The 21218-nt window shown below is 43.9% G+C and overlaps 1 protein-coding gene across 3 annotated transcripts in view; it reads right to left on the reverse strand.

Moving 5' to 3' along the window:
* The window catches only part of LOC144230670 (uncharacterized), a 41991-nt gene extending 20795 nt beyond the window's left edge, over positions 1 to 21196 (reverse strand). Inside the window, exon 1 of one of the 3 annotated variants that reach the window (XR_013334834.1) lies at positions 21113 to 21196. Coding sequence is in view for 1 of the 3 variants with exons in the window: in XM_077762987.1 (XP_077619113.1) it covers positions 782 to 809 (28 nt within the window). In the remaining 2 variants the exon portion in view is untranslated. Of the gene's footprint in view, positions 1 to 781; positions 824 to 20576; positions 20750 to 21112 lie in introns of those variants that run through there. The other 2 variants (XR_013334835.1, XM_077762987.1) reach the window with 2 other exon arrangements.
* Positions 21197 to 21218: the final 22 nt, after the last annotated feature.

Below are 21218 nucleotides of genomic sequence, written 5' to 3' on the forward strand. Positions count from 1 at the left end.
CTGCCGACAACGGTGACATCTCAGTACGAGCAAGACTACGCCTAGCAGGTGGATACTGCTGTCTAACCCTCCATGAAAGGAACCCAGGCTCCAGGGACAGCGGCCGGGTCGGGCACAGAAGAGGGAAAGCATAAAATGGGCCTGAGACATTCTGTGCCACCCAAAATAAGGAAGTTTAAAATAAAAAGGGATGAGGACACATTACAAAGCAGAGGCGCGCCGTCTCGAAGGAGCTCCCAATGGCCAAAGCTGGAACGACCTGGACAAGAGAACAAGCAGCGACAGCACTGGATTGTAACCCAGAGGATAAAGTAAATTCTTGCGAGTCTGCCCATGATGTAAACAAGTGAATAAATAACGGGGAGAAGAGACAGCGTTCCCCTTTTCAGGTGAATTCTACTTAACAAATGTAAAAGCAATGAGGAAAACACACAATCACCATGAAGTGAAAGTTATTTCCAATGAGATTTACCAACAGACGCTAAAATCAATGGGTGGAAGTTTCAGGAGAAACAGGATCCTGGCTCTGTCTCCCAGCATCTCCTCCGAGGTTCTTGTCAAGCACAAAGAGAAAGATAGTAGCTTTACAGTGGATGAAATCATCTTCACTGAGTGACAAGGTCAACGTCGGCAGTAACAACGGACATCATGGAGCCCCGACGTGACGCGCTGAGGTGTGACATCACCTCTGCAGTCTTTGTGTCAAAAATGCACGGCCTTTATCTAATCATGGACACCATTAGACAACCCAAACTGAGTGACATTCTGCAAAATAACTGACCGCTATGCATTAAGAGCGTCAAGGTCATGAGCCACTTTCGAGGAAGTGTCACAGGCTGGAAGAGACCACAAAAGCACAACAACTCCGTGCAGTGTGGACGCTGGATTCAATCGGGGTCAGAGGAAGGCTGTTAGCGTGAGAACCGGGGAGACGGGAACAAGGTCTGGTGCAGCTCAGTCGCGCCACCAGTGCTGACCTCCCGCTCTGCTCGCTGTACTATGATCTCATAAAAGCTGTTCAGCTGAAGGCTACACCTCAATTCTCTGTACTATTTTTTTGCAACCTTTCTTTAAATTTGCAACTGTTTCGAAATAAAGTTTTCAAAAATGAAAAAAAAATCTCTTCTACTCCCAGTGGTATGTATAGCACACGTCTAGAAATACGGAGTTAAGCCAAATTGCTTTCCCATAATCTCAGCCCGCAGATTCTAATTTTTCCCTCTTGAGCAACCTCAATAAATAGTCCCTCCTGCACGGGATAAACTTCCTTCCAGATGTTTGCACATCACGCTCACGTACTTCTGAGGCTTCCTCTCTCCAGCCCCCTATTCCTACTGCCTTTCGCTCCCCCGCACCCGAGATGTGTTCCGGACTGTTCTTGTCCCAGACACCTTCTCCAGAGTTTCTAAACCATCAACGTCCCTCTTAAAACAAACCGTAACAAGCACCTGCAAAGCCAGTGGCTCCCACAGCGCAGAGCAGAACGACCTCCTTCCATGACTCGGCCAGTGTGTCTGAGGGCAGAAGCCAGGCTAGCGGGACAGGCTCGGCGGCCACAGGCGTGGCGGGTCCTGGAGAGGCAGGCGTCCTCCATGTCCCCGCGTCTTCTCCACGTGAACCAGCCCGATGCTGAGTGTTTTCCTTCACAGGGAAGGGCTCCCCTCGGCGCCCTCGTTAAATTTAATTTGACATCCGTGTTGTGTCCCGGTCTAGCAGAGTGCAGCCGATCCTCGCCCCGAAAACTGCACTAATCCTACTGATTACCTTCGTAACGTTTGCAAACAATGGGGCCTCTGTGCCTTCGGCTAAGCCAGACGAAAGTAGCGCAGGAGACAAGATCAAGGACCTAGATCTCTGCATTGAGGACGTACTCAATCTAGCACGGTGTGTAAAGCCGGTTTACTGCCAGCTTCCCACAATCTGGGCTAAAGGGATAGGTGGAAACAGTAAACGCGCCCATGTCATTTCGTACGCAGGCTTCAGCTCGCCCCGTCGGTAACAATCATTTCCCCGCTCCTTTCAGAAAGGAGTAGCATCACGCTTGCCGAAGGGGAGAGCAAAGGGGCCCCGACGGGTGGCCGTGAGCCAGGGCCCACGCTTACTGGGGGAAATCTAAAACCCTGCGCAAGGACACTCGAGAGCATTTCTGCGCAGGGTCAGATAACGTTTGGCACGTTAAGGTCAGTAGACTTGTGATCATCCGTGCTGACAAGCCGACAGTCTTTAAGTGGCTCAGGTGGCTGGGGAATTGGGTCCCCACACCCGGCGGCAGGCAAAACAGGGACTCACACTGGTACCGAGGTGGTTGGTAAGAGCAGGGGTCCCCTAGGGGATGTGCGGGTCACCTGCTTGGGGGCCCCCGGCCAGCTGAGTGGATTAAATTATTCATGTTTTCTGCTATTTACTGTGGATTATGGAGAGCTGACTGCATCTGCTATTGACCTGTACGCCTACTTGGCAAACTGTCCAGTTATTACGGATGGGCCTGGACCGAAGGAAAATGAGGCCTGCAGAGGCATTAACTCGGGGACGCGTGTGTTACATGGCTCGCTTTTACTCCCTCCTAGAGAGGATATGTCAGCCTTCATAAAGGCAGATGAAGATTTACCACCCAACTAAGACGACACTTGCATTGTATAAACAAAATTAAAATCTGGACTATATACACAGACCCCATTACTTAACAGTAACTGAATATCAACCAAACAGCAACCTCACCAGAGAACGGTTCAAACAGGAGCATGTGGCGAGAAAAAGATGCGTGAATTAAAATAGAAAATACGTGTTGTGTTACCCGATGACGGAACAAAGAAACCTGGCAGGTCTGGGAAAGACAGCTGCCTTCCACCGAGGAGCCCGACCCCGCCTCTGCGGCCGTGGACTTGACCCTTTACTGGAAGCGATGGCGCCCAGTCCGCCGAGGGGGGCGCGGGGCAGGGACCGAGCTCCGGGCTCCTGCAAAAGCCGGGCTGGGCATGTTTCCACGACGCCCCTGTGGACACACTGAGGAGCCGGGGAACGGGGAGTCCCAGCACACGGGGGGCTCAGTCACCCACTGAACCTGGACACATGCCCGGCTCCGGAAACCCGCTCTGCTCCACACATGAGAGGCGTGTGGAGAGGCAAAAAGATGCCAACTTCCTTGAACTTTTGAACAGAAAGGCACTGTGTGCTCTCTTCCATCAGCACAACAAAAAACGGCACAGTCTTTAAACATTAAACACCATGAATTAAGCACATTTAATACATACACCAATACATGAACTGAGCAGACATACTATAGAGCAGAAAACCAGTGTAAATCATCAGAGCTTAGGATGCAGTTACTGGTAAGTCTACACACACACACACACACACACATACACACACACACGTATACACACTCCCTATCTTGCATTCTGAAGGTACCATGGGGATTTTTATTGACTAACAGCATTTTTCCTAAAAAGATCTTTTATATTTTATTTTATTATTTTTTTAATGTTTATTTAGTTTTTGAGGGAGAGAGAGACAGAGAGACAGAGCATGAATGGGGAGGGTCAGAGAGAGAGGGAGACACAGAATCCGAAGCAGCTCCAGACTCTGAGCTGTCAGCGCAGAGCCCGACGTGGGGCGTGAACTCAAGAACTGTGAGATCATGACCTGAGCCGAAGTCGGACGCTTAACCGCCTGAGCCACCCAGGCGCCCCGATCTTTTGTATTTTCAATGTGTACCGCCGCTGAGTCCCAGTTACCAGAAACAGTCTGCTGAGTGAGGTTGTTGAGCTCAGTAAGAAAGTTCACTGGAGGAGTGGCGGCCACCGGCCCCGAATACAGCACCGCTGAGGCGGGCACGGCAGGACCGACACGGGCTGCACACCGTCATCTAGAAGAAAGTCAAGGTTTCCATCACGCACAGGTTCTGCTTCCGCAACTGTCACCTGGAAAACGACCCTGCACCTCGGGAGATTAGCTTTCCACGGGACCGTGAAATGCGACACGACGCCAGCCACGGACGGCAGAGGCCAGGATCCCCGCTCTCCGCCGCGCGCTCCCAGGACACTCTCCAAATGCCCACAGGGACCTCGCGTGCTGGCGCCGCGCTCTCCTCAGCTGTGACCCCTGTCCGGACGACCCAACTTACGCTGCGTAGGCTTCCCAGTCGGCGGAAGCTGGAGTGACAACCTGAGTCTAGGACGCCCAGCTCCCGAGAGGAAGACGACAGAGCAAGAGAAAACCACACTTACACTTCCAGCTAGAGTGAAAACCATGGACGAGCGCTGGACTCCCCGAAGATCCGTTACGGGCTTGCGGGATTACGAAGCACACTACACACCAAGGTATACGTCATGGACCTTAAGGAAAGCAGGCTCGCAGTACCCCCGGCCGTGCCTGATAAATGTCACCTGTGATCAACACTAGAGTTCAGGGGTGCTTCCCATTTGTTACTTCATTTGATCCTTGCAACCGCTGTATGATGGAGCGAGGGGGAGGACCATTCCTTCTACTTTGTAGATGAGAAAAAGGGCTAACTTGTCTCAAGTCTGGTGTCTGAAATGACAGAGCTGGGCCCTCAGGGTGTTTTCAGCCTAACTAGTCAGACAAGACAGGAAAATACACCCAAAGACACACTAAACACCAAAAACTATATGAAAACGATTTCAAAACTATAATAATAGGGGCGCCTGGGTGGCTCAGTCGGTTGAGTGGCCGACTCTGGCTCAGGTCATGATCTCATGATTCATGGGATCAGGCCCTGCACTGGGCTCTGCACTGACAGCTTGGAGCCTGCTTGGGATTCTCTCCCTCTCTCTGTCCCTCCCCTGCTCATTCTATCCGTCTCTCTCAAATAAACTTTTAAAAAATTATTTTAAAAAAAGCTACAATAATCAAGACGGTGTGGTACTGGCACACAGATGAAGATCTAGAACAGAATTGAGGATCCAGAAATGAACCCTGACACTGAGGGCGAACCACCTTTGACAAAGGTGCCAAGACATCTCAGCGGGGAAGGCAGGGTCTTCACGAGAAATGGTGCTGGCATGGTTCAATGTCCACGTGGAAAAGGAGGAACTTTGGGCCTATCTACATACCATACACAAACATTAACATAACACGGATCAGAGATCTAAATGCAAGAGCTAAAAGCATAAATTGTGTAGAGGGGAACACAGGACAAGATCTCTGTGATCTCGGGTTAGACAAAGATTCCTAAAATATGACGCCAAATGCGTGATCCATAAAGAAACAAACTGATAAACTGGAGTTCATCAATATCCAAAACTTTGGGCTTTAAAAGGCATCGATAAGAACAAGCCACATTCTTAGAGAAAACGTTTGTACATCATCTATATGTTAAAAGATACATACGCAAAATATATAAAGAAGTCTTTCAACTGAACAAGGCAAATAACATAATTTTTTAAAGCAAAGGATTTAAATCCTGATTTCTCCAACAAAGATACACAAAAAGCCAAAAAATACATGAAAAGATATTTAACATCACTTGTCATTTTTTTAATGTTTATTTTTGAGAGAGAGAAAGCACGAGAGGGAGGGGCAGAGAGAGAGACACACAGAATGCAAAGCAGGCTCCAGTGCTGATAGCCCAGAGCCTTATGTGAACCCAGGAACCATGAGATCAATGACCTGAGCCAAAGTCTGATGCGCAAATGACTGAGCCCCCCTAGGCACCCCAACACCATTTGTCGTTAAAAACTGCAAATCAGAACCACAACGGGATGCCAGCTCCCACCCACGAGGTCAGAGAGACAATAACAAGAGTTGGCAAGCTGGAGAAATGAACCCTCACGCACTGTTGGTGGGAAGTGAATGGGCAGGTGCTCTGGGAAAGAGTGTGGCAAGTCCTCAAAATGTTAAGTGTCATCGGGTCACCGTGTGACCTAGCAATTCCACAAGTAAGTATCGGCCAAGAGAAATGAAACCATTATGTCTGTGCAAACACTTGTACGTGAATGTTCTCAGCAGGACCGCTTATAAGATCTCAGGGGCACAAACAGCCCAAATGTCCCTCTACTGACTAACGGATAAACAAAACGTGGTACATCCACACAACGCAGTATGATTTACCCACAGCCAGGAATAAGATACTGATATCTGCTTCAACGGGGGTGAACCTCAAGAACGTTATTAGGCCGAGTGAAAGAAGCCAGTAGCAACAGACCAAACACTGTGATTCCGTTCACACGAAGTGGCCAGAAGAGGCAAACTGACAGACAGTAAATCGGTAGTTGCTAAGGGCTGGGGGCTGGGGGAGGGTCACAGACGGTGGCTGCCTACAGGATCCAGGTTCCTTTCTGGGGTCATGAAAATGTTCTTTATGCAGATTATGGAGATATTTACACAGCTCTGTAAATATATTAAAACTACCGCCCTGTGTACTTTAAAAGAGTGAACTTTATGGTATGTAAATTACAAACAAAGCTGTTTTTAAATATGAGCAAAAGATTTGAATAATTCACCAAAAAAGATACGCGTGATAAATAAGGACATGAATAGATGTTCAACAGCAAGTCAGTAGGGAAATGCAGATGAATCCGCAGTGAGATACCTGACTCAGACCTACTAGGATGGCTATAATCGGGAAGACAAAGAGAGAACGTGGGCAAACTGGAACGCTCCGTGGGATGCCAGTGGGGATGTAAACTGTGCCACCCCTTTGGAAAACGGCTTGGCAGTTTCTCAAGAAGATGAACACAAACTTGCTGTACGAAGCTGCAGTTCCAGCCCTAGGGTCTAAGAGAAATGGAAACGTACATATATACAAAGATCTGCATGCGAGTTTTCCAAATTTCCAGCATCATTCATAATAGCCAAAGAGGAAAAACAGCACAGTGTCCATCGACAGGTGAAGGGATGAACAAAATGTATATTCGTACAATGGAGTATTATTTAGCAATAAAAAGGAAAAGGCTACAGATACATGCTTCATCATGGATGAACCTGGAAAAAACATCACACTAAGCAAAAGAAGCCAGCTGCAAAAAAAAAACAAGAACAAAATAACCCCCACATATGATTCTGTTTATATGAAAATTCCAGCAAAGGTAAATCCAGGAGAACAAAAAGTAGATTAGCAATTGCCTGGACCTGGGGAGGGATGGACTTACTGCAAAATGGGTACAAACGAGGCACTGGAAGTGTCCTAATGCTGGGGTGATGGCTGCACAATTGCTGATTTGCCAAAAAAAAAAAAATAATAATAATAATAATAATAATAATCACTTCATTGCACACTTGGGAAAAAAACACCTAAACAACACTGTTTTGCTAATAAATGCAAGAAAGAAATTGAAGAGCCATGAACTGCAGTCACGACCGCGAGGGTGATGATGGGGCACACCGTTAGGGCTTTGCCAGCCGAATGAGAATTTCCCCTAAATACATACTCTGAAAGCAGCGACGATTTTATACACTCGTGTGACCCTCCGTTTCGTTACAGTCAGACACACACACAAGCCTCAACACGTCCATCAGCCAGAAAGTGTTTGCTGAACGCCTGCTACATGCCTCGCTCGGCTCTGGGCATCTGAGACGTGAAGAAGCACAAGCCATATCACGGTCCTGCAGCGTGTGAGCCCAACAGACCCCTGAGGGGCCCCAACACTGACCTTTACCTCATTTTGATCTTCCTAAGTCACGTGTCAGGAGCTCCGCCCCAAACCAGACATGACCGAGCTCTAGGCAGGTGGCCGTGTGAACGTGGTATCAGAGTTATAAGCAAAGACGAACTGTTCTTGGTAAACGTCCTTTTCTCTAGATGGGAAGCAGGCAGAATACATTTAAACTGGGTAGAAGAGACAGTGAAAGTAGCTCGACAGATTAACCTTGAAAGTATAAATGACCGAGAGAATAAACATCCTGCTTCTTGAGGCACGGGTTGCAATCACTTTGATGGAAAGAGTGAGCACAGAAAGGGAGCGAAGGGCTGTGTCTGGGGTCGGCCCCACGGCTGGGGCTCGCCAGGTCCTCGCAGGTGGGATCTTGCTCAGCAGATGAGCTCTACAATCTACACCCTTCAGGGTGAAACGCGCAGATTCAACTCTGAGTTCTCTCTCCTTAAAAGGCAGACCCCTTCGGGTTACATGACTGGAGCTAAAGCCATAAACATGTTTAAGTGGTTTTGCTGACAAGGATGACTAGCTTTACTGGATCATTTTTTCAAGTGTCAGCAAAGATAGGTCTACAAGTTCTCCACAGAGCAGCGTGCACAGAAAACATCCTCTGCCCTGGATACGAGAGGCCGCTACGCACAATACCAAGAGCTGGTGAACACGGTAGACTGAAACCTTATCATTTACTCCCATCTAAATTTCCACGGCTGCATCAAAAACATTCCAGATTAGAGACCCAAATTACCTCCTGTTTTGAAGTGCAAGCGTCCTTATCTGTGGGCTGAAGGCAAGACCCGTGTGTGGGTGTAAAGGAAGGGAAAACCCCGTCTGCCGATGTAACGCGCACAGTTCGCTGTCCTACCTGCAGGGGACAGCGCAGCTCCACAAAGTCACACTAAATTCTGTGCAGGAAACACGGGGTTAGCGGCTTGCGTCGGCCGTGGCATCACTGCTGCTGTGTACAACCCACACACACGTAACAGGTGGAATCAAACAGGACGGAAAGCATTTATAATCACATCCTTGAACTTCATAAGGAGTCCCTCAAACTTAACCGCACTGGGTATATACACTGGGGGGGGGTTCAACATTTTTAGAAACATTAAATCAATAACCCAACGAGCTCTTCAGGCGAAGATGGAGCAACAGGGCCCAGATTCACCCTCCTGCACGAAACATCAAAAAATATACAAAATAAATTAAACGACAGATTCCTAGACATCAACCAACAAGAAACAAAGAACAGTGACCACCGAGGTACAGAACACGCATGGGCTGAGCCTGACCTCTGCACTACCTCACCGCCTTGAGAGTTCCCAGGCTATGGCACAGGGAGGGAAACTGAGGCAGAGCCCGGGGGCTTCTCTGAGTTGAGAACACAGTCCTGGGACTTGGGAGGTTCACGGGCTAGAGCATTCTCAAGGGAAGACAGCAACACAGAACTGTGAATATCTGCCTGCATCCGGTAGAGTGCTGGTCAGCACGCACACGTGAGGACATCACCCAAGGGCAGGGAAGGACCTCTGAAAGACACAGTGGTGCTCGGTGCTCAGACAGAGCCGGGAACGTGGTCTGACCCGACCACACCAGGGCAAATCATGACACTGACAAAGGGAAAATTAAAAGTAGCCAGAGACGAAAGATGCATGGCATACTGAGGAACAAAGCCAGTGTGATGGCAGATTTCTTACTGGAACAATCTAAACAGGAAGATGGCACAGCAACATCTTTAATAACTAAAAGAAAAAAACAGTCAACTTAGAATTCCATACGCAGTGGAAATATTTTTTAAAAATAAGAGTGAAATAAAGACTTTCTAGGACACACAAAAGTTCAAAAAATGTACCACCAATAGGCCTTTCCTAAAGAAATGTTAAAGGAATTCCTTCAAAAAAGAAGGCAGAAAAGAAATGATACCAAATGGAAATAGGCATCTATACAAAAGAATGAATTGCACAGGGGAAATGGTAACAGTAACTCTGTGAACAGATATGTAAGTTTTTGGGGTTCTTTTGTTTTTTTAAAAAAAATTTTAATGTTTTATTTATTTCTGGGGGTGGGGGGCAGCATGAGCAGGAGAGGGTCAGACAGAGAGGGAGACACAGAATCTGAAGCAGCTCCAGGCTCTGAGCTGTCAGCACAGAGCCTGACGTGGGGCTCAAACCCACGAACCACAAGATCATGACCTGATCCGAAGTCAGATGCTCAACCGACTGAGCCACCCAGGCGACCCTTTTTCTTTTTTTTTCTTCAATTTTTTAAATGTTTTATTTATTTCTGAGAGAGAGTATAAGTTTTTGTTCTTGTTACTGAACCCTCTTTAAGATATGATTGACTGTTTATGGAAATAGTAACAATACAGTACCAGGTTTACAACACGTGTCAAAGTAAAATGTAGGGCAAGGATAGCACAAAAATTGAGCAGAGCAATGAAATCATACTATTATAAGTTTCTTAGATATAAAGTGGCCTAATATCACCTAAAGATAGACTATATTTTAGAGACGTACATTCTAAATCATAAAGCAAATTACAAAATGCAGCTAATAAGCCAACGAAAGAAATAACATAAAATCACAGAAGTATGCCACTAAACCAGAAGAGGAAAAAAAGCACAGTAAAGAGGACAAATAGAAAACAAAAATTAAGAAGACAGATTTTAATCACATTAAATGTAAACAGACTAAAATTCCAATGAAAAGGCAGAGATAGAACTGAACAGAAAACAAGACTCAATTATAGGCTACATATAAGAAACTCACTTTATTTTTAAGCTGATTTATTTATTTTGGGAGAGCATGTACATGAGTGTTCAAGCTGGGGAGGAACAGAGGAAGAAGAGACAGAATCCTAAGCAGGCTCCATGCTGTCAGCACAGAGCCTGACATAAGGCTGTAACTCACAGGCTGTGAGATCATGACCTGAGCCAAAAATCAAGAGCCAGACTCTCAACTGAGTGAGCTACTCAGGCACCCCAAGAAATTCACTTCAAATGTAAAGATACAGATAGAGAGGAGAATATTACAAGGGATATAAGAGGTAATTTGCTAAAGTCAAAGGAGTTAATTCATCAAAAAGATATACAATTCATAAATGCATTAGCACATAATAAGAGAACTTCAAAATACATGAAAGAAAACTAAAAGAAATATGAGGAAAACGACAAATATACAATTATATTCAGAAGTTTCAATACGTTTTCACAAAAACATATAGAACACGAAGAAAATCATAAAGGAAATAGAAGAGTTAAACCAAACTAACAACCAACATGACTTATTAGACACCTGTACAACACTCAACAACTGCAGAATATACCTTTTCCAAGGTGGACCATATTTTGAATCATAAAAGAATTGGTCTCACATGGAGAACAGTATGAAGGCTCCTAAAAAAAATTTAAAAATTGAGCTACCAAAAAACTGTAACCAGGATCTCAAAGACATATCAACACTCCCATGTTCACTGCAGTACATATACACAGTAGCAAAGATGTAGAAACAACCTAAATATCCAATGACAGGTGAATGGGTAAGAAAAATATGGTATGTACATGCAATGGAATTCTCTTCAGCCTTAAAAATAGGAAGGAATGCTACATGACAACATAAATGGACATTAAGGATCTTAGGCCAAATGAAATAAGTCAGACACAGAAGGACACATACTGCATGATTCCACTTATATGAGGTATCTAAAACAGTCAAATTCACAAAATCAAAAGGGTGGATGCTAGTTACCAAGGGTAATGGGAAAGGGAAAATGGAGAATTATTAATAGGTATAGAGTTTCAGTTAAGCAAGATGAATAAATTCTAGGGGTGCCTGGGTGGCTCAGTTAAGCATCCAATTTTGGCTCAGGTCACGATCTCATGGTCCGTGGGTTCGAGCCCCGTGTCGGGCTCTGTGCTGACAGCTCAGAGCCTGGTTTGGATTCTGTGTTACCTCTCTCCCTGTCCCTCTCTGATTCATGCTCTGTCTCTCTGTCTCAAAAATAAATAAACATTAAAAAAAGATTTTGTTTTAAAGATGAATAAATTCTAGAGATCTGCTGTACAACACTGTACCTACAGTACTATTTTGTTGTACACTTAAGATTTGTTAAGAAGCTAAACCTCACATTAAGTATTCTTATCACAGCAAAACTTAAAAATTAACTTTCAGGAAAAGAAAAATAAAGAAGTCTAAGTAAACTAAAAGGACTCTAGTCATTCACAGTATGTTCTCTGAGCACAGTAAAATTAAATTATAAATTCTTTGAAGAATTCTTAAATTAGAATTCTTTAAGAAGACACCAGTGAGACCTTACCACATATAAAAGAGTTAAAAAAAAGAATCAGAGATGAAGAATGCTATAAATGAGATTGGAAACAGACTTGATGCAATGAACAACAGGCTAGAAGAAGCAGAGGAACAAATTAGTGACCTAGACGACAACAGTAAGTAATAAACCTGAATAAAAGAAAGTAGAATTATGGAACAAAAGAATACTTAGAGGTCTCAGTGACTCCATTAAACATAATAGCATTTGTATCATAGGAGTCCCAGAAGAAGAAGAAGAAAAGAAAAGGGGCAGAACTTTTATTTGAGAAAATAATAGCTGAAAATGTCCCTAATTTCAGGAAGGAAACAGACATCCACATCCAGGAAGCACAGGGAACTCCTATCAAAAACAATAAAAGGAGGCCAACACCAAGACACATTGTAAGTAAATTTGAAACAGAGTGATAAAAAATTTTTAAAGCAGCAAGACAAAGAAGTCCTTAACTTACAAGGGAAAACCCAGAAGGCTAGCTGGAGATTTCCTAACAGAAACTTAGCAAGCCAGAAGGCAGTGACATGAAATATTCACAGTGCTGAATGAGAAACATATGCAGTCACAAATACTCTATCCACCAAGGCTATCATTCAGACTAGTGGGAGACATAAAGAGTTTTCCAGACAAAAAACTAAAGAAGTTCACAATTACTAAACCAGCCCTGCAAGAAATATTAAAGGGGACTCTGAGTGCAAAGGAGAGACCAAAAGTGACAAAGAGAAGAAAGGACCAGACAAATCTCCAGGTAACAATGACAAAGTAAGTAATAAGATGGCACTAAATAAGTATCTATTGATAACTACTTTGAATGTAAACGGACTAAATGCTCCAATCAAAAGATATAGGATGTCAGAATGGATGATTTAAAAAAAAAAAAAAAAAAAAGATGCATCTACCTGAGGCCTGCAGGAGACTCCTTTTAGACCTAAAGACACCTGCAGTTTGAAAGTGAGGGGATGGAGAGCCATTTATCATGCTAATGGACATCAAGAGAAAGCCAGAGTAGCAACACTTATATCAGACAAACTAGACTTTAAAATGAAGACTGTAACAAGAGACAAAGAAGGGCACTACATGGTAATAAAGGGGACAATGCAACAAGAAGATGTAATAATTGTAAATATTTATGCGCCCAACATGAAGCACCCAAATATATAAAACAATTAGTAACAAATATAAAGGAACAGATAATAATATCATAATAATAGGGGATTTTAGCACCCCACATACCTCAAAGGACAGATCTAAACAAACAAACAAAAAAAAAAAATCAAGGAAACAACCGCTAGACTAGATGGACTTAACAGATATATTCATAACATTCCATCCTAAAACAGCAGAATACACATGGGAAATTCTTCAGAACAGATCACATATTAGGTCACAAATCAGGCCTCAACAAATATAAAAAGACTGAAATCATACCACATACCTTCTCTGACCACAATGCTATGAAACTAGAAGTCAACCAAAAGGAAAAATCTGGAAAGACCACAAATACATGGAAGTTAAACAACGTGCTACTAAACAATGAGTGGGTCAACCAGGAAATCAAAGAAATTTTAAAAATACATGAAAACAAATGAAAATAAAGCTTTGGGATGCAGCAAAAGCAGGAAGTATAGAAGTATACTAAGGGGAAGTATATAGCAATACAGGCCTACCTCAAGAAGCAAGAAAAATCCAGGGCCACTAGGTGGCTCAGTCAACTGAGCATCTGACTCTGGCTCAGGTCGTGATCTCACAGTTCATGAGTTCAATCCCCACTTTGGGCTCTCTGCTGTCAGTGTGAAGCCTTCTTGAGATTCTCTCTCTGTTCCACCCCCTGCTCACTCTCTCTCAAAAATAAACAAACATTAAAAAAAGAAGCATCTCAAATAAACAACCTTAGAAAGGAGCTAGAAAAAGAAGAGCTCCTAACCTTAGAAAGGAGCTAGAAAAAGAACAACAAAAGAAGTCTAAAGCCAACAGAAGGAAGGAAATAATAAAGATTAGGGGGAAAAAAAAAAGCAATAGCAAAGATCTCTAGAAAACCCCCAAATACTTGGAAACTAACATATTTCTAAGTAAGAAATGTATCAAAGAAGAAGTCAAACTGAAAATTATAAAGCACATTAAACTGAAAAAAAAAGAAAAAAACATATCAAAATTTGCACTAAAGAAGTACTTAGGGGTAAATATTTAACATTAAATGCCTATGCAAGAAACAATGAAAGGTCTCCACTCTTAGAGCGTCCTCAGCGACCACCTTAAATAACTAGAAACAAAAGAATAATTGAACCCAATGTAAAAAGAAAAAAGGAAATAATAATGATCTGAGTGAAAACTAATGCCACAGTAAATAGAAACAATAGAGAAAAATCAGTGAAAACTTAGAAAGATACCCCATATTCATATATCAGACACCATGAAGAGAGCCAAGATGGCAATATTCCTCAAATTAACCTACAGATTCAATACAATCTCTATCAAAATTCCAGTTGGCTTCTTTGCAGGAGTTGACAAGCTGATCCTAAAATTCATATGGACATTCAAGGGACCCCAAATTGCTGAGACAGTGTTGAAACAGAAGACTGAAAGACCCACACTTGCAGGTTTCAACAGTTACTAAAACTACAGTCATCACGACAGTGTGGTACTGACCTAGGATAGACAAACAGAGAAAGGAACAGAACTGAGAATCCAAGGAAAAATCTTCCACTAAAATCATTTTTAGTGGACTGATTTTCAACAAAGGTGCCAAGGCAATTAAATGAAGAGAAAGAATAGTCTTCAACAAAAGGTGATTGGATAAGTTCATACCCACATGCAAAAGAATGAAGTTAGAACCTTACCACATACTATAAACTTAAATTAACTCAAAATGGAACATAGATCTAAATGTAAGAGCTAAAATTATTAGAGAAGTGGGGGGGGGGGGAANGGAATTCTGTTCTGCAAATCACATTTCCGATAAGGGACTCGTACTTAGAATATATAAAAGCTGTTACAACTCAACAAGAAAAAGACAACTTAATCTTAAAAATCGGCAAAGGACCTCATCAACAGTCTTCCAAAGAAAATATACAAATAGGTGAGAAGTACATGACGATGGCCAACACCATCAGAGATCAGGAAAATGCAAGTCAAAACCACAGGGATCACACTTCCCAGCCACCTAGGATGGCTATGGTTAAAAAGACAAAAAGACATACAAAACAAAACAGAACAAAACAAAAAACCCACAACTGTCAAAAAAGATGTGGAGAAACTAGAACTCTCGTATAATGCTACTGGGAATGTAAAGTGGTGTAGCCACTTTGGAAAACAATCTAGCAGTTCCTCAAATGGTTAAAGATAGTTATCATAGGGGCACCTGGGTGGCTTAGTTGGTTAAGCATCCGACTTCAGCTCAGGTCATGATCTCATGGTTTGTGGGTTTGAGCCCCACATCTGGCTCTGTGCTGACACAGTTTCGGATTCTGTGTCTCCCTCTCTCTGCCCCTCCCCTGCTCAGATTCTGTCTCTCTCTCTCTCTCTCTTTCAAGAATGGATAAACATTAAAAATGTTTTTAATTAAAAAAACAAAAGTTACCATATGACCCAGAAATCCCACAACTAGGTTTATGCCCAAGAGAAAGGAAAAAAAATATGTCCTTATAAAACCTTGCACTTGAAAGCTCATAAAAATATTATTTACAAAGCCAAAAAGCCAAACTGTACACTTAAATACACACCATTGTTATAGCTCAATAAAAGTATTTAAAATTTTTTAAATAACATAGATGTAAAATTCCTCAACAAAATGTTAGCAAACCAAATCTAACAATATGTTAAAAAAAAAAAATCATTCATCTCAATCAAGTGAGATTTACTCTGGGGATCTAGTGTGGTTCAATATTCGTAAATCAATCAACGTGATTTATCACATTAACAAGAGAAGGAATGAAAACCATAGGATCCTCTCAACAGATGCAGAAAAAGCATGTGATAAAGTACAACATCTGTTCATGACAAAAACTCTCAACAAAGTAGGTTCAAAGGGAACATACCTGGGGCACCTGGGTGGCTCAGTTGGTTAAAGGGGACGTACCTCAACATAATAAAGGCCATAAATGAAAAACCCACAGCTGACATCATCCTCAATGGTGAAAAACGGAGTTTTTCCTCTAAGATCAGGAACTAGACTGGGATGTCCACTCTCACCACGTTTATTTAACATGGTACTGGGAGCCCTAGGCACAGCCACCAGACAACAAAAGAAATCAAAGGCATCCAAATTGGTAAGGAAGAAGTAAAACTTCAACCATTTGCAGACGACATGACACTCTATGTAGAAAACCCTAACGACTCCCCCCAAAAAATGACAAATGAATTCAGTAAAGTCTCAGGATACAAAATTAATACACAGAAATCTGCTGCACTTCTACACACTAACAGTGAAGTAGCAGAAAGAGAAATTATGAAAACAATCCAATTTATTTTTTTAATGTTTATTTTTGGGAGAGAGAACGAGCACAAGTCGGGGAGGGGCCAAGAGAGAGGGACAGAAGATCCGAAGCAGGCTCCGTGAGACAGCAGCGAGCCCGACATGGGGCTCCAACTCACCAACTGTGAGATTATGCCTGAGCCAAAGTTGGACGCTCAACCAACTGAGCCACCCAGGCACCCCACAAAACAATCCCATTTAAAATTGGACCAAAAATAATAAAATATCTAGGAATAAATTTAAGCAAAGAGGTGAAAGACCTGTACTCTGAAACCATCAAATGTTGATGAAAGAAATTAAAGAGGACACAAACAAATGTAAAGATATTCCATGCCCATCGGACTGGAAGAACCAGTATTAAAATGTCTGTACTACCCAAAGCAATCTACAAATTTAATGCAATCCTTGCCAAAATACCGGCAACGTTTTTCACAGAACTAGAAACAAATAATATTAAAATTTGTAGGGAACCACAAAAGACCCAAATAGCCAAAACAATCTTGAGAAAGAACAAAGCTGGAGGTATCACAAGACATTCCATAAAGCTGTAGTCATCAGAACAGTATGGTACTGGCACAAAAACAGACACATAGGTCAAGGGAACAGAATAAACAGCCCAGAAATAAAACCACAGTTATACGGTCAATCTAGGACAAGGAGGCAAGAATATGCAATGGGAAAAGAAAGCCTCTTCAACAATGGTTGGGAAAACTAGTAATGAAACTGGACCACTTACTTACATCATACACACAAAAAAACCCTCAAAATGGATTAAAGACCTAAATGTAGGACCTGAAGCCATAAAAATCCTAGAAGAAAACACATGCAGTAATTCCTTTTGATATCGGCCATAGCAACATTTTTCTCGATATGTCTCCTGAAGGGAAACAAAAACAACAATAATCTATTGGGACTATATCAAAAGTAAAAGCTTTTACACAGCAAAGGAAACTATCAACAAAAACAAAAAGGCAACCTACTGAATGGAACAGGAGAAAATATTTGCAAATGATACATAAAGGGTTAATACCATGGGTGGGGGCTAAATGGGTAAGAGGCATCAGGGGGGACACCTGTTGGGATGAGCACTGGGTGTTATACATAGGGGATGAATCACTGGAATCTACTCCTGAAATCATTATAGCTCTGTATGCTAACTAACTTGGATGTAAATTAAAAAATAAATGAGTGAAAAAAAGATAAGGGGTTAATATCCAAAATATGTAATAAACTCCTACAACTCAACACCATAAAACCCAAACAATCCTATTAAAATGGGAAGGACATGAATAGATATTCAGATGGCCAACGGACACATGAAAAGATGCTCAACATCATTATCACCCCAGAAATGCCAACCAAAACTACAATGAGCTATATCCCCTTACACCTTTTAGAATGGTTAAGATAAAAAACACAAGAAATAACAGGTGATGGTGAGGATGTGGAGAAAAAGAAATCCATGCACTATTGGTGGGAATGCAAACTGGTGGAGCCACTATGGAAAATAGTATAGAGGTTCCTCAAAAAATTAATACGGAATTAGTATATGATCCACTAATTCCATGACTGGGTATTTACCCCTAAGAAAAACAAACACTAATTCAAAAAGATATATGCACCTTATGTTTATTGCAGCATTATCTACAATAGCCAAACTACGGAAGCAGCCCAAGTGTGCATCAACAGATGAATAAAGATATAGTATGCACACATGGTGGAGTATTACTCAGCCATAAAAAAGAATGAGGTCTTGACATCTGCAATGCAGATGGATTTAGAGGGTATTATGCTAAGTGAGATAAGTCAGTCAGAAAAAGACAAATACCATATGCTTTCACACATAAGAGGAATTTAAGAAACAGAACAAACAAAAACAAACAAAGACTCAAATACAGGGAACACTGTGGTTGCCACAAGGGAGGTGGGTGGGTGTGGGGATGTGTGAATTAAAGAGGATCAAGAGTATAGTTATCATGACGAGCACGGAGAAATGTATGGAATTGCCGAATCATTATAGTGCATACCTGAAACTAACACTGTAAACACATTATCTTTCAATTTTATTTTTTAATTTATTTGTTTAACGTTTATTTTTGAGAGAGAGAAAGAGCTGGAGTGGGGGAGGGGCGCACAGACACAGAGACACAGAATGCGAAGCAGGCGCCAGGCTCTGAGCTGTCAGCACAGAGCCCCACATGGCACTCAAAATCACAAACTGTGAGCTCATGACCTGACCCGAAGTCGGATGCTTAGCTGACTGAGCAACCCAGGCACCCTTATACTTCACTTTTAAAAAGTACATATCAAAAAAGAAATACAAAAGTAAAAATGTTTAAAGGAAAAAACTAGTGACCAAAAAAACCATCAACAGCTAATTAATTATTGCATCCTGATATGTTATTTCTACAGGATACTGACAAAGAATGAAATTACATTAGAGGAAATGGTCGCTTATCCTAGGATAAGCTGGAAAATGGGCTCCTGGATCAACGCAGAGGAAACTAGAAACGATACCAATTCAAGGGTGAGCCCAGACATCTCAGGTGTCACTCCACCCTCCCCCCCCCCACCCCCCGAGAATCTGGTTTACAGAGGTCGTCTGGAAGGAGTGTCTTCACGGACTGTAAAGGCCGAGTATGCAGGACTGTAGGTCACGAAGGAGCCAAGTGCTGGATGCCTCCAGGTCTCAGGGTCCATCTAACCAAGGATTTCACTTCTCTTCTCTTTTTGCAGAACCCAGAATAGTGCTTGCTATTCAGCAGGTGCTCTAACAGGAATAAACCCTATTCATAGTCCATTGCTACACATGCCACCCCCCTGGGCAACCTTCCCACAGTGAGGACACCCAGGGGGTTACAGGAGGCGCCTGACTGTGGCTCCGCCTGAGACTCACTGTGGAGCCACCAGAGCTGGGTCCTGGCAGCTGCAGGGGTTTCCACTGGTGGTTACAACGCACAAGCCACCAGTCTGTGAACCCAGGTAGGGAATGAGCTGCACTTCCCAAGTAAGCAAACTCTGGGGGGAGGGGGCGTGTGTGCGGGAGAGAGTGAGAGAAAGAGAATGGAAAACTTGGGGCAAGGACTCAATCTGGTTATTGGATCAAAGACTGAGGCACAATGCAATACAAACAAGAACTTTATCAAATTAAGAGGCCATACGCACCACGGCAATAAGACACCCAACTCACTGTTCCCTCCTAACAGGAAGTACTGCAGCCTCGAGCTGGGCACTTAATTTCAGCATCCCAATCTCAAAGCTCACTCCAGGTTTCTCCCGTAAGCCTTCCTTGTTCTCTCAGATCAATAGCGATCTCCACCTCCAGTGCCTCGTCCCCTCTCGTTCCCGGTGGCCTGTGGCATCACACCTCTCGTCTTTGTATGGCCCATTCAGGACTCGGTTGCAAGCCCCACACGGGAGGCTGCCGAGCCCTGTGGCTAAGAGGGCAGGCTCTGGAGGCAGACGGAGGGGTCAAAGACCTATGTCCACTACTAGCTGTGTACCCTCAGGCCAGCTGATTAACCTCTCTGTGCCTCCATTTCCTCGTTTGTAATACGGGAATAAAAACAGGTTGTTGTGAGATTCAGATAACCCACCTGCTAAGCACTTAATGACTTGCACTACCTGTGACATCTCTGTTAAACGTCCCCAAAAGTGGAAAACGCAGTGACCCCACCAGAGCTGGTTTTCTCCTGCAGCTCCACACCAATCTTCTCCCATAAGAGCACCACTGCCCAGCCAGGTGCTCAAGTCACAGCCCTGGGAGTCAGCCTGGGCTCCTCCTCTCACGTGACCTTCCGCGTCCACCGGTCCATTCTTCCTCCGATACACAGATCCTGCCGTCTACATTCACGGTCCCGACCTGTCACCTCTCGTAATCTATACTCCTCGCCTCCCTCCTTCACTCTGACCACCATCCCTTTCATGTTCCCCAGAGCTCCTAGAATAGGCTCTTAAAATGTCAGTATGATCATGTCACTTTACTATTTACTTCCCACCATACGGAAGGTGAGCAATGTAGTGATGACCTGGCGTTGACCTCACGTAAGAGAACACCACCAGGGAATGCAGGGAGCAGGTGACAGGAGGCATCTGGGTCCTTGGAGGTCTCTGATCTTGGGTGGCACCAGGCCCACACCTGTATTTAGGGCCTCCGCCCACTGCCCTGGGCTGCTCACCTCCCTACATTATGGGCAGCAGAATCAAGCTTCCACCTTGTTGGGGTCAATGCGGTTTGAAGCCTTCCTTAGAGAAGCTTAACCTGTGCCCTGGTAACACGGTCCCTGGAAGTGGTGTACTTCTGTGACAGGGCGTGAAGTGACACTGGGCTTCGTGGCCTGGCAGTGGTGGGTGAGCAACCACATGCAGGGAAGGAAGCTAGTCGCTCCTGTTAGGCTGTGCAAAACAGACGAGAAAACAGTGCCCGCATGAACTCGGGAGACAGATCCCGCGCTTATCAAGCCTGCGGATCCAGAAGAAACAGAAAACCTCAGATGCTGGGTATGCTGGCTGCTTGCCGGTGCTCCGAGCAAGGAGCCAGGTGCGGGAGCCCAGCCGGTTCGCAAGCGGGGGTGGAGGTCACGGGCGCTGCTCGGGGGGGCTCTGCTTGGCCGCTCCAACCCCGTTCCCTAAAAGGCCCAGCAGTTCGCTGCCTCGCGTCCTGCTTCCCTCCCGGGCTCACGCAGGCCCCTTACCCACACGCAGGTCACCTCACCTGACCCTGCTCCCTCGGTCAAAGTGCTCAATCCGGGTGTGTCTGCTCGCCCGGCAGCCCCACCACACCCAGCCCAGCGCCCGCACGCGGAGGCCCGGCTCAGGAG

Source organism: Crocuta crocuta, unplaced genomic scaffold (genome assembly GCF_008692635.1).
Source record: "Crocuta crocuta isolate KB4526 unplaced genomic scaffold, BGI_CrCroc_1.0 scaffold466, whole genome shotgun sequence".
NCBI lineage: Eukaryota > Metazoa > Chordata > Mammalia > Carnivora > Hyaenidae > Crocuta > Crocuta crocuta.